At 46.9% G+C, this 13,742-nt stretch overlaps 2 protein-coding genes across 8 annotated transcripts in view; one reads left to right on the top strand and one right to left on the bottom strand.

Moving 5' to 3' along the window:
- Nucleotides 1-676: 676 nt before the first annotated feature.
- On the bottom strand, nucleotides 677-10,998 carry LOC105696474. 4 transcript variants are annotated; one of them, XM_012418961.1, is made up of 9 exons: nucleotides 9,924-9,994; nucleotides 8,978-8,992; nucleotides 8,499-8,877; nucleotides 5,384-5,645; nucleotides 4,142-4,424; nucleotides 3,669-3,857; nucleotides 3,049-3,167; nucleotides 2,835-2,979; nucleotides 677-2,730 (listed from the first exon to the last, which is right to left on the bottom strand). In XM_012418961.1, exons 3-9 carry the CDS (start codon nucleotides 8,562-8,564, stop codon nucleotides 1,641-1,643), a joined length of 2,154 nt encoding a protein of 717 aa, XP_012274384.1. In that variant the 5' UTR covers nucleotides 8,565-8,877; nucleotides 8,978-8,992; nucleotides 9,924-9,994; the 3' UTR covers nucleotides 677-1,640. The 4 variants fall into 4 exon arrangements, with proteins under 4 accessions (XP_012274384.1, XP_012274383.1, XP_012274380.1 ...); XM_012418960.1 differs by lacking the exons at nucleotides 8,978-8,992; nucleotides 9,924-9,994 and adding an exon at nucleotides 10,863-10,998; XM_012418957.1 differs by lacking the exon at nucleotides 9,924-9,994 and adding an exon at nucleotides 10,863-10,989 and having other exon boundaries at nucleotides 8,499-8,992.
- Nucleotides 10,064-13,742, top strand: part of LOC105696472 (SNF-related serine/threonine-protein kinase) — a 19,969-nt gene continuing 16,290 nt past the window's right edge. Inside the window, exon 1 of one of the 4 annotated variants that reach the window (XM_012418956.2) lies at nucleotides 10,064-10,189. Coding sequence is in view for 1 of the 4 variants with exons in the window: in XM_012418953.2 (XP_012274376.1) it covers nucleotides 11,250-11,311 (62 nt within the window). In the remaining 3 variants the exon portion in view is untranslated. Of the gene's footprint in view, nucleotides 10,190-11,228; nucleotides 11,312-11,352; nucleotides 13,488-13,742 lie in introns of those variants that run through there. The other 3 variants (XM_012418953.2, XM_012418954.2, XM_012418955.2) reach the window with 3 other exon arrangements.

The following is a 13,742-nucleotide window of genomic DNA, read 5'->3' as shown; positions in this document are numbered from 1 at the left end:
ATTGCCTTCCCGCAATGTATACACGGCTACTTGTCAGTCTCTTAATTAATTCCTGCCCGGCGGAATAATTATTTCCATATCGCTTGTTTGCGTGAAATCCAGACGAGTCATTCCTGACCCTCGACTCGGTTCCTCTGAAGAGAAAGATTACTTTTTTATCCTCCTATTAATGCCGGCCATGTTGTTACATGGACGTCCAATTGGCTGACCCGAGAGGAGGAATTTCGAATTTCCCGCGAAAAGGTGGAGGGACATTTAAGAAGCGCCTAAAAGAAGGATCCCCACGGATTTCCTGCATTCCCTCGGCGAGGAATGCGCACTTTTTCTTCTCCACTCTTTCTTTCTCCTTGAACAACAAATTTATTTTCGGACGAGGAGAGACGGAGCTTTTTCTAAGTGCACTTCTTGCTTGACGATTTTCCCCTAAAAAAAGGAATCTGAGAATGGGAGCGACAAAGGAATCCCCGTGGTTTTTCTCCCGTCCCCTTAGGCTGCAATTTAGGGGCTCGCTCTAATTTTTCTTCTTTATCTTGGACTTAATTTTTCTTTTTTGGAAATGGAGAGACCAGGTCGAAGAAAATGGAAGGATTAGTTCTGACCAAACTGGACGTGCATCTATTGAAGGGACTTTTCGAGGGATTGAGGATGTTTATCCGCACTTGCACTTCAACGCTAGTATTTTCTCCATTTTTCAGGACTTTTTATTACAGCACATTTGCACGGTAATTATACAAATGGAAATAGAAACACGCAGTAATTTTAATAAACCTAAGTGACGATGGAGAATATTTTGGAATACACCTTAAGCGTTTCTTAATATCATTCTCTGACATTCCTATTACAGAAGTAGACATACAAATTGAGTAGAAACGTACGTGTCAAGTAAACTAAATTTATACAAGTCCGCAGTTTACGCCATCATCGCTGGGGGGTATTTTTTTTTTCTCTGTGGCAGAAAGAGAGAAATTGCATTAAAATCTCATATCACCGTTTAATCATCTTTTTCTTTGATATCACAAATAACTGAATTTCCTCTCCCGAATTTTTGTCATCCTACTTTAATATTCAATAGACATAACAGGTAAAACTTCTTTCCCTCTCGGTGAAATTTTTGTCGTCAAGAGAAAAGAAATTGATTCAAGCAATATCCTATTACCGAACAGAAAATCATTATATTCGTGTATTGATTGATTCCATGGAGACGATTGCTTTCATTAAGATTATTTCCACTTAATTAAACATACGGCCAAATTTACAATTTTTTTTTATCATGGAGTGTTAATTACATTTACTCCTATCACGATTCTCGATACGCCAGTAATGTACAGGAAAGACGATCAATAATCATTTACGAGTCGTCTTTAATCATTTACTTAAATCTTCATAAGCTCTTTACATCACGTTAGCCCAGAAAAGATCTAAAGGTACATCTGGACCTCCCGAGATAACTTCCATCAATCAATCATATTCGAAAATAATTACCACTCAGCACTCGCGCCGAGAAATAATTGGCACTCGGCAAGGTACCTGTAATTACCCTGACCATTCCTCCGTGGAGGTCTCGTGCCAAAGAAAAAATTGAAAACCTACACGAATAGTTGAAGTTTCATGCAAGCCCATCAAGTATCAATAAACCGATATCAATTGCTAATGGATCTGCTTCCACTCCCCGTGGACCCATATCTGATAACATCAGGCCGCGTTGTGATCCCATAATGTTCATAAATGTCTTTCCCATGGATAGCTGGTTCATCTTGAACCGGAGGTGTATCCTCCTGATAATCCTGCGTTACCGCCGGTAAAGCCACATTCATGGCTTGCAGGGAATTAAAGCTCTGCATGACCAGCTGAGAGGCGACCGACATGGTCAAGGGATTCGCCGTGGTGTTAACCATAACTTTAATCCCATTCGACTCATTAGAAGGTTTCATCGTGGACAATGTAACCGCCGATTGCGTCCTTCGAGCTTGAGGAACCTCTGTCCTGGTTCCCTCAGGATTAGGAAAAGGCGCAGTCTGGGACCTGTGTTTCCTGACCGGGACTTGGGGACTTCTAGGAGCCGACCTTTCTAAACTGGACTCCTTTTGCCTCATGTCTGTCAAGGGAACAGCTGGTACCGCTACCAGGACACCTGTAGGTGGACTTAACCTGGCGACTGTCGTGGAACCGTCCTGGGAGGTGCTACCACTGTTCCCTGAAGAACTGGTACCGGTAATGCCACTGGTACCAGTGGTACCATTCATGCCAAGAGGTTGCCGCTCCACCTTCTCCCGTCTGTTCTCCACCATGACATTGGTAACTTGCTGGTGAGGCCAGAACTTGGTACCAGCATCCGCTACCGAGGTGTTCTTAATCTCTAAGGGGTTCGCTCCATTCGTCTTCAGGGCTAGACTTGGGTCCCCGTTTGGGAAACTGGTGAACCGAGCTACTGTCTGTCTCTCCGTTGCCACTTGTGGAGCAAATGGAATCTTCCTCTGGATACTCCTCGTCGCGGTCGTCTGATGGGGCTTGGAGGTCCGGTCGTCGCTCTTTCGTCTATGTCTGCTGTGGGAGTTTGATGGTTTTGATGATCTCGCCGTACTCGATGGTCTTCTCTCCGGGAAATGCCTGCCCTTCATGTTGATCAATTCTTCCTCTTCGTGTTCGTCCACCTCGTGGAAGTCCTCCACGAACTCCGGGTCAGTCTCGTCCTCGTTCTCTTCCACGATGGCACTCGCCTGTATCCATTCCCTGATGGACAATCTCAGTTTAACTAATTGTAAGGAGATTAAAGAGGTGAAAGAGGTAGAGAAAGATTAAATCCATGGATCTAGGAAATTATAGAAATCCCTGACCTTATGCGGTCCTTCTTCTTCGATCTATCCACCGTCGTCTCGATCCCATATTGAGTCAGGGTGAAGAGAAGTTGATTCTTCTCCTCTACGGAACTGTGGAAGCTGTACATCGATGGACACAATTCATCCCTCTCATCTGCGCCGCCTGATCGTTGGTTAAAAAATTATTTTATTTCATGGTCAAACCTTAATTTTGACGAAATCCCTCGCTCACCATTTAATGCCTTCTCTGCTCCGAGCCTTGCCAGCCATCTATCTTCCTGAAACTTGTTCACTTCCAGGACACTCGCTGGGCGTTTATCCGCCTTAGGGTCGAGCAGTCTCTTAAACATCCTGGCAAAGACAAAAGGATTACTACAGGGTGTACACGGTATTACGGGGTACGCAGATTTCCGTATATTCATGGGGGACAGGGCACTTCGCAATTAACCAAATGACATTCTATGGATTCACTTTGTTCCTCGGATGAGATCCTCTCCCGAGGGTCCTCTGTCTGACGTGGTTTTAATTAAGGACGATCCTCCTCGATTTTTTATTCATCCCTCGGCTGCGTAAAGAGACGCCGGATAGAACCTCATCGGTGGGGATAAGAAAAGGACGGACTTTGCCGAACATTTGCAGGCCAAAGGGCTCCTTAGATTGCGATTCAATTCGACTATTTGGTTGAATCCTTTCGCGGGGAATGTAAATCCTGAACGGCATAAATCCATACCCGATAACAAATGTACCGCCAATCCCTCCGGAGTCTTTCTTACTCCCATTTCAATGTTTTATCTCGGCCAGATATTCCCTGGAGGAAAAGCTTATACCATCCTAATCGTAATCACTAATCACCTTTGGGCTCGCGAACTGATTAGCTGAAAGAGTTTCGGCTTCTTGGCGATGTTTAAGGTCGCGGTGTGCCATGTCAAATATCTGGTGAACCTCGGGTCATCCATGGCTGCCTTTTGCCAGGGAAGACATCCTGTCAGGCACACGAAAACCACTATGCCAAACTGCCAAACGTCGTGAGACGTCTGAGCCCTAAAAATTAATATCACATGTACAGATGAATTTCATACTTTCCGGTAATTTCAAATTCACGCCCCTAGGAACAATCGGATACGTGTAAAAATCCATTCCCATGAGTGTCTCCAAAATTTCAAAATTTTGTCACATTTTGGATAATAATGGAATTATTACTGCGGTAGGAGCAAAAGTGCTGTTTTTTTTTTCTTCTTTTGGTTCAGAGTGTAATTATTTTTGTCTTTTTACGTATTGAGTGCTCTGAAAATTCTATGCGATTTCTTTGAGGGTTCCGTACTCACTTGTAAGTCTCGTCGGTGTCGACCTGGAGGACTTCCGGCGGGGAATAAGGGAGCCACTCGTTGTGCCTCCTAACAACGGTGTTTACACGTCGAGTTTCGCCAAAGTCGCAGAGCTTGATCCTCGAGAAGTCGCTCCTGAATACGAGGATATTGTCGAGCTTGATATCTCGGTGTACCAGTTCTCGGCTGTGTATGTGATGAACAGCTGCAGCCAGCTGTCTGGCAACTCTTTTCGCGTGCAGTTCGCCCAAGCCGGTCTCGGTGATGTTCGAGGTAAGGTCGCCTAAAAAAGGGGTAAAGAAAAGTAGGCGAGACACTCGAGACTATTCCTGAACTTCGCCACGAGGTTTAACGACCCGGGGCTGCTTAGACGCGATAACTCCGGCGGTGATAACGAATACGCTGCCGTTAAATTCGCCTCCATTCATCGGTCTCGACGGGACCAAGGGTCGCACAAAAGCGCCTTTAAGATCGCGCCAAGAAACGAGATATGGATACGACCTGCTGATATATTCCACCGGGGTTCGTCTCTTTGGAGTCTCCGGGCGATCGCGGGGTGCTCTAAGGTTTACCACGGGATCTCTACGGCTAGACAAGGCCAGAACCAGTGGTATGAATGCTCATAGACATATTTCACCGCCTGTAATTCAGGGATTCTCGGTTTAGAAGGATGAGTAATGTCTAATGCGACTCCTCTTTGCGATACGCCACGTGGATCGTCCCTGACCTACCCCCTGGGTTTCGACTTTTGCGCTCTAGCCGCATCCCTGCATTTATTTTACATCCCTGCCACTACGAACCGGGCTTCATTCCTTCATTCATTTGTTCAAGGAGTCTAGGATTGCGCAATGGAATTTCTTACCGGCGAGCCAAGACGGGAAATACGCGTAGACGACGTAAATGTATTCCGAGGGAGTCTCTCAGAAATTCCCGCTTAACTAAGACGCGCATTTTGGAGCCCTTCGATGCAGAAGAATGGATTATAAATTTAGAGAATTAAACAGTATATATGTTGGGATTAAGTTAATGGATTCATAGGATAAGTGGTGTCTTTTACCCTCGTGCGTTTATGTAAATTAAATTCCGACGCATTTAACTATGTCTTCTGCATCGAAGGACCCCGGTTTGTGGCGCTCCGATGCAATTCGAATGCACTCGGAGTACTTTATACAGTCAAGGCCGGTGATATTTATCGCTTAGTAAGAAAATAACTGCTGAAATACGAGGGATCTCGATCCTCACCGAGGGGTGCGTACTCCTGGCTGAAGACGTAGAACCCGGCTGTCTCGAAGGCCACATCGTAGGTCGTGATGATGTTCCGATGAGCCGATAGATGCAATCCGTAATGGAACTCTCGGTAGAAATCCGTGATGCCGGTGTAAGCTTTCGGGAGAGCTTTCAGGACCATCTCCGTCTGGGTACTTCGGTGCTCCGCTAGCAGGATCTTCCCGAACCATCCTTCCCCTACGATCTGCAGGATGTCGAACTCCTCGGATAGGTTTACCTGCAATTCGGGAAGATATCTCTTATCATTCCGTCCGATGGTCAGTAACGATCCCACTATCGGCATTTCTTGGAGAACTAGTAAATCCTGATCAAATCGTAAATTCTCCCGTTTTGATTGCACTTCGTAAATATATACGCGAAACATACGTGAGTAATGTTTGCAAATGATAAGTGACGTCAACTCTTTATTTTTAGAGGGCAGACCGGAGTAATAATAGAGTAATAATGATATACCTTGCTTTAGCGTTGACAGGAAATTGACAATGCATACTACGATAGGCAGACTAATTAAAGAATTTCGCAAAATAATAAATTGGCAGACGTAATAGGAAATCTTGAAATCCAGTCTGAAGGTTGTTAAACAAATTGGTTATTTCCTTTTACGTGCCTGCCATTATTTCTAGTTAATGCGCAATGAAACAGAAAATTATTCTGCAACATTGTGGGCTTAGAAAAAATGTCTGAAGATTTTTTCTCGATCGGTTACCCTGATTAATGTTAATGTTCAATTTCAAACCCCTTGGATAAGGAAATATCGAGACGACGTGGAGTTATTATTTCGGAGGCCTTTTCATTTTTAGATGCAAAGTGTTGCTCTATCGATCACTCGGAGCTGAAAATCTAGGAGTGTCTCATCGCATCACGATCAATCAGACTGATGAGAGGCCGGGGTGCTGTATAAGATCGTCTGTGGTTCATTCTAAAGGTGGTTTCTATTTTTATTGCGAGCAGACTACGCGGTCGCGCGATGAGTGTGCAAGCTCGGCCCGCGCTTTCGCGCTCGTTCTTTCATCCATTTCCTTAATCGAGGGACCGGCGAGGGAAAAAATGATTCTTCCGGCCCAGATTAGAAACCCAAAGTCTCCCGGCAGCTGCGGAAAAGAAATAAAATATCCTCCTGCCTCTCGGGCTTTTTCAAATTTTTATGGAAGGAAACGAGAAAGACCGGGCCTCGACGTAGGAGAACGGTGACTCACATCCGTTCCTCTGGCAAAACGAATATTCAATCCGAAAAGGATTGATGCGTGAGCCCAGTTAAGTGAAAAGAAAAGAAGAAAACCCCAAAGCACGAGAAAATCATCATATCGCGAGTGAATTTTAATTCCAGCATCTTAATTGCATATTATTCCGAAAGGGATTCCTCACTCGGCAGAGGCATGTTTAAAATTGCTCTTGGTGTGGATACTTTTATGAAACATTTTTTTATCTTGACAAAATTGCAGATGTTACTCCGTGGAAATGAAGATTTCCAATATACCCTAATAAAATATTAAACGTTAACAAGAAATCGTTAGGCCTGACGCTCGTCCTGTACACCCTTAATGAAATCTGTTAGGGACTTCTTCATTCTTATATTTCATAAATCTTCTTAAATCTTGGGTTTAAGGATTTACACGTCTTCTCGAGACTCTTGAGACCTTGTGGAGGAGCCTACGAAATATTAAACGTTAACAAGAAATCTTTAGTCCTGACGCTCGTCCTGTACACCCTTAATGAAATCTGTTAGGGACTTCTTCATTCTTATATTTCATAAATCTTCTTAAATCTTGGGTTTAAGGATTTACACGTCTTTCCGAGACTCTTGAGACCTTGTGGAGCCTCAAATTGGCACACAGCTCTCAAGTTATCGAGACTCGGCACGGCACTTCGGCATTATCCGTTTTGAGCGTTCAACTTTTCGGAGGGTCAAATTTGGAAAAGGAGCCTTCGTCATCGGACGGGCATGCCGTCGACGTCGTCATAAACCACGGCGTCGTAAATACCGTGTAAACGGCCTCAGGACATCGCTGGTTGGCTGCCAGGGCGAGAAAGCCGAACGACCACCCGACGTCGAGTTGCTGTAAAAGCGAATGTTACGAATCGTCCCTATTTCCGTCGAACCAGAGTCCCGTCTACATCTCCACAGTTCCTGGTCCGAACGAATACCATGACGTCTGGAGGCCGATAATCCGAATTCCCATCCAGCTTCCAGAATCCATAAAGAACCCCTCCCGGAAAATCGAGCCATTTCCGCAAACCCCAGCAGCTTCCTTTCCGGAAAAAAAAAAATTCATCTCCGACCGTCAATTCGCGTTTACTAAACGGCGTGTAAATTATTACCGAGTATCGAATGTCGTAAAAGAAATAAATACGAGGTTATAATTATTGATAAGGACGGCAGCTAATCACTATCGACGTACAAGATGTCCTGCGACGGACGCGATAAAATTTATCGACACGATAAATCCCGACGAAATTCATCTCCAATCCTTAAATCGAGATTACTTAACATCGCTTAAAAGATTACCCGAGTATTGAATATTGTAAAAGAAATAAATACGAGGTCATAATTATTGATAAGGACGGCAGCTAACCATTATCGACGTACAAGATGTCCTGCAATCAACGGGAAAAAATTTATCGACACGATAATGTAACAATATAATGATAATGTAACAATAACACGATGTCGGTAATACAAGACTTAGAATGACAATAGTCAATGACTGTGACTATTGAACTTCGGGCCAAGATAAATACGATCTTGTAAACGCAAATCTAGATGTACCACGTCCAGAGAAGGTACCTCGGAAGTTCCGAAGGTAATACCAGGACTAAGTGCAGTGTGCCTGAATTTTACGAGGCAATTCCAAGCGTCGCATTAAAAGTACCACACGGTAATCCCTAGGCAACGAATGCTACTAGTCATACCTGCCGAACGAGTCAATTTAAAGTCCTGGACATTACCGCGAAGTAGCCCCGGCTAACGACGACCTACGCCATAAAGCGTACCGTAAAAACCGCACTTTGGAATCAACTTTTCTTCCCGGCATATCGTAATCAACACTCTTATACGGGGAATAAGGATTACCTTCTCGAGCTCGAACTCTCGTATCCTGTGGATGGATCCACCGATGGACTTCTTGGACAGGCTCATCGTTTCCAGGGCTCCTCAGGTCGCAGGGTCTACCGTGGTTCGCCCGGAGGGAATCAGCTGATCAGCCTCTTCGGGAACGTCTTGGCGGTCCGAGGATCGATCGGCCGAGAAAAACGCACCAGCCAACATATCCGACTGAGCCGACCCGAGATGACCCCTTGGAGAGGGGTTTTAAACCTCGGGGAACGTCCCGAGGAATCTCTTCCTCTCTTCGGGCAGGACGCCTAAGGCTGCTGGTCCTGATGGCTCGGTTCTCACGACTCGCCGATTCCAACAGTCCCGGCAATTGCCCTCCCAGGGGGGACCTCGTCACCTGGGACAAGTTGGCCGATTCACAATCGGGGATTTCGAAGGAACCGCCAAGTAACTACGGCAGCCAAAGTCGCAATTATCGGCGCCGACTGAGTGGGTACCTCGCCCCGCTGCATCTGCACATCGGTATTGTCAATTGTTGGAATTCGGCTGTTCTAAACTTTGGAAATTTAGACAGGGTATCTGGATAGGTATAGAGCGATAGTGACAGTGGGCAATATAGTGACTGTTCGAGGCTTTCGAAATTTTGTTGGGAATTATTATGAATTAAATTGCAATTCGCCCCGCTGCATCTGCACATCGGTATTGTCAATTGTTGCAATTCGGCGGGTGTAAACTTTGGAAATTTAGCCAGGCGATAGTGACAGTGGGCAATATGGTGACAGTTCGAGGCTTTCGAAATTTATTAGGGAATGATTATGAATTAAATTGCAATTCGTGGCTTAAAAAAAAAAGCAAGGGGCGTTTCGCTCATGATTCGACCATTCGACGCTACGAGTTTCTTGATTAATAAAATGCCCTCGGCCCTCTGATAACACGGTGGAAAAATGACAACAGCTCTCCTGTAACACGGTATTCATCCAACAGGATTTCCCTATATCAGGATTTTATAATCTTGGATCCTTACACATCAGGAATTTTTCCATCACACCGTTTAGCATGAAATGCACGATTCTAGGTTTCGCTTATCACATTTCCGATATAGCACATTTTTTTGAGAACATGGAAGGAATTAACCGTGTCATAAGAGCGTTGCGTGTAACATTGTCATATGGAAATGCAAACGTATATGTGATATATTTCCGAGGTTTGCATCGACGTATCGACACCGGTGGCGTTAATGAAGTAAATATAAATGTATTTGGCGTAATGCCGGTGTTCCCAGCCGAGGCGTTAATTGGACATAGTGCTTACAGGTTGTCACTAATGAGAGCACTGTAGATAGAGTCTACAGGACGATATGGAGTGTAATCGACTGAGTGGATTCTACCACTTGAGAGGGATTTACACGTGGCAAACACGTGGCGAGACCAGCTCGTTAATGACCTGGAATCGTAGGTGGCGACTAATCAATGTCGATTATAGATCGAAATGTATTTCGGTAGGCAAGGACCTAGGAAAAAGGACCTTGCGCAATAGAGGCGCTTTCATATGCCAAGACGGCATTTCACTTTGCTCCGACAGTCGCGAGAGTCGCTCGATTAAGCATGTCGATCGATTTAAAGGATCGCCATTACCTAGTCACCGGTATTAACGATTCCCAACGGCATGAAAAACCCGGCATGACCATCCGGTGGAGGTCCAAACCCACCGTAAGTAATAATTCCCAAGGAAGCTACTTTTAGATCTCCCATCTCCCGAGTTTATAGAGCAAACAATTCCTAGACACTTGCCCCGGATTCCCCGATGTTCGGCATAAAATCTCCGGAAAAAAGAAGACTCCCTAACGACCTTAATCGCTCCGCTTCCGGAATAGCCGTAGATTTAAGGTGGCGTTAAAGTGGCTACGCGGAGGTCCCGTTTACAAAGCATTTCCCTGAACCGATCGACGTTTCAAAGTTTAGAACGCGATCCCAGAAGCCATAAGGAAGCTCCCAACCCCCAAGAAATTTGGACAGTCCAAAAGTTTCTCTAGAGGTATTTTCCAAATTTCCAATAAAAAATGAAATTTCACGGGGGTAGGAACCTTCCTCATAGCCTCTAGGTTCACCTTGTAAAGTTTCAACCGATTCGGTAGCCTCAGTCCAGAGAAAAGTGTCATGAACTATCCGATGCCACTTCAATGCCCCCTTAAGGCCGCAAAGACGTCACACCGAGGAAATTGACCACGTGCTTTTGTGTCGGACCATGGCCACATCGAGCTGGGTAACATCCCTGGTGCCTTCGACATCAACCTGGATGCACATCCGTTGCCCTATACGGCCAGCAAGGACTCACTTCCGGTCGCTTCAGGAGGAGCAAGGATCTCTCGGAAGGATTCCTTACTTGTCGGTCGCGTCCTCTCGTGCAGCTTGGCACTTAAGGCGTCATCTTCTAAGCCCTCGTCCTCCACCTTATCCTCGACTACATCCTTCCGTCCACTCTATCTCCTATCTCGCGAAAGCACGTCCTTAATATCCTCCAGCACGCGACACCCGACACCGGACTCCGCCCAGGACCCAGTTTCCCTGCACGTAGTGCGCCTTGCACCTGTCCTCGGAAACTCGGCTAGTGGATAGTGGATTCCCCAAACGACTGGTGGTGTTCGGTGCACTCGCGACAGTCTGCAGTATTTATAAAACCCCGACCGGAAAGCGACTGAGCTGATTTTGGCGCCGAGCCGGCTTGGCCGCGGAGCCTCCTCGACGTCGCCGATGGCCCAACCCGCGTGAGATGGACGCGGGTAAAACGCCCCGGGTAAAAGCGTGGGTCCCAACCGACGACACCAGGACACGGTTAGTGACCGCTCGCCGACAGAAATGATCGTTCGATAGGGTTATGGCGAGATACTTCTCCATTTAGCGCCTCCAGCCGCGCCGCTCCCCGGGGAAACGCGAAACCGTAATGGCCGCCGGCAGAAGTCTCACCTCGAGACTTTGCTCCCTCGTAAAATCGATTACACGCGGACAAACCGGCTGCAAATGGAAGAACAGGGAAGCGTGGAGGTGAACCTAACTCCTGGGTAGGCTTTTTAAGGGAATTCATGGATATTAGGGGGTATTCTATCTACCTGGTCCGAGAAAATTGGAAGTTCACCGGGTTCGGACTTGGTGCTTCTCTTTTCTCCATAGTTCAGCGCTAGGAAATAGATCTTCGAGGGGAGAGAGGGACTCGGGAGGGGGAAAAGAGGGCTATTAATAGAATAACGATTCTTCTGATGTATTTATTGGCTGTTGCATTAACCGTTTACGAGAGATTTCATTATTCGGTGGCGTGCTTCGAGGTAAGGGGACTCGTTGGCTGGGCAGTTTCTTAGATCAAAATCCTGGGATGTAGAGGTTTATTAGGTCACGGCGGGGTTTCTACGTTATTTAAGGAAACGTCCGAGTGGTGGGAGTCACCGTGCAAGTTGCATAGGCATACGTATTCACTCCGTGCAGGTCGACTGGTGATAAGAATGGACGCATTCACGGGACCGAGTTTAATCTCCTTGGTGCCCCTCGGGTCTCGTCGCGTTGTTATAAAAGTATGTTTCATCCTAAGCATGTAGTAAAAACCTAGTACATACGCGGTCAATGCGTAATCAAGACTTAAGATGAAAACAATTCCAGAAGTTCTGCAATATCTTTTAACAAACTCTAGTTCTCATAAAGCTGAGATTAATTTTTAGTGGTCTAACCCATATAAATAATGGCGATACTCGATATACCTAGGACTTAAGTTTCATATTATTAATACTACCGAACCCTTAATTTAAAAAAACTTAAATATCAAGGCCTTTGTGCTTGAATTATAATAAAAACGATTATTTCATACATTTATTAAGGAAAATCCGAAGTCAAGCCGACCAGAACAGAGCACTACCGCCATCTGTCGGAAACGCGTTGAACTCTATCCAGATATGCCCCTTGAGTATATCCTCAGGATTACAAGTTAATTCCAGGATACTCATCCCCAATCATATATACAGACACCAGATATATTAAATATTTAACGAACATCCCCCAACTGAGGAATTCTATCCGCCGTAGATCCCGTCTAAACAGATTCTTCCCATGACCGAAGTCGGTACGATCACATCTACGTCCCCTGACCCCCCCTCATCAATCTACCCCAAATCCCAAAACGCAGCGATCATTCTTACCGACAGCCGCGCCCTGCATCCCGCCGCGCGCACCGACAGCGTAGACGAGCTTCCCCCGCCGTCCGCCAGAATCGCCGGGCGCGCGCGCATCGCCTGTCCCTCGAGTCCGCAAGATGGCGGCGGCACAGCGTCGTCGGTCGGCGTGAAGTTTCTCCTCTGGAAGACTCGGTATCCTCCGAGGTTTCCCGTGTCACCGTCCCGAGTCTCTCGTCGGCCTCCGAGGTGGTGTCTTATCTAATCGACGGAGTAGATTCGCGACCGCGCCGAGAACCGGGAGGGCGAGTCGATCGCGGTATCGCCGGGAGTGCGGAACGGGAGCTGTCGGGACTCGGCCTGGGTCAGAGGGGACCGTGCCGTTCCTGCCCGATCGAAGGGGTCGCCGCGTCGAGTGCGCCAGCCGGAGAGGAGGAGAGAGCGCGGCGGCGGCGCGTGGGCGCGAGAGAGAGCCGACCGGACGCGCGAAGGAGGCCGAGCTGTGCGCGCGCGCGCCACTCCGAGAGAGACGCCCAGAGGATACGCGAGAGGGTGCGCGCTAAGTGGGGAGTCGCGAACGTCCACTCGGCAGGGAGACCGACGCCGCGGCGTGTAAACAGATCGTGCGCGCGCACGCACGAGAGGTCGCGCGAGCCGATCGACGCGCACGCGACCGGGCCCAAAGACAGGTTAGGACCAGTCGCGCTTCGAGCTGATCCCGCAGGAGGCGACCCTTTACCACGGATTGGAAACCCTAGACCATGTCCGCATCCCACAAATGACGGCGCCACGCTGCGGGGGAAAACTCGGCCTCGACTCGACGGCAGCCTAGGAGAAACGTAAGACGTAGTCAGGTATTTAACGAGGTAGACCGTAGTCGCTCCTGGGGATGCCCGGAATCTACGCGTATCTCGAGGAAATCGACTCGTCGACGGGAATCGCTGTATGTGGAGGACCGAAATTGGTTATAGTCGACGGGTCGGATTTTTGGGTTTATTTTCTTTATACTGAGGAATTAATACTACGATGTCGGTATATGGAGAGGTGTTTATTTTTATTTAGTGCTTCGGTTGGTATTTCCTCGAGGTATTCCAATGGTCAATGTAGGC

The sequence above is a fragment of the Orussus abietinus genome, unplaced genomic scaffold, assembly GCF_000612105.2.
Source record: "Orussus abietinus isolate OABI.00-Male unplaced genomic scaffold, Oabi_2.0 scaffold15, whole genome shotgun sequence".
In the NCBI taxonomy this organism is placed as follows: domain Eukaryota; kingdom Metazoa; phylum Arthropoda; class Insecta; order Hymenoptera; family Orussidae; genus Orussus; species Orussus abietinus.
Note: the sequence above shows the minus strand (reverse complement) of the source record. Positions and strands in the feature narration are given on the sequence as shown.

What these genes read in the sequence shown, in the direction of transcription:
- LOC105696474 (XM_012418960.1), bottom strand. Translation starts at nt 8,564, where the DNA reads ATGAGCCTGTCCAAGAAGTCCATCGGTGGATCCATCCACAGGATACGA. An exon ending in CCAGGAGTACGCACCCCTCG is followed by an intron (nt 4,425 to 5,383) that starts GTGAGGATCGAG and finishes CCCCTTTTTTAG; the next exon opens with GCGACCTTACCTCGAACATC. An exon ending in AGCAGAGAAGGCATTAAATG is followed by an intron (nt 2,980 to 3,048) that starts GTGAGCGAGGGA and finishes ACCAACGATCAG; the next exon opens with GCGGCGCAGATGAGAGGGAT.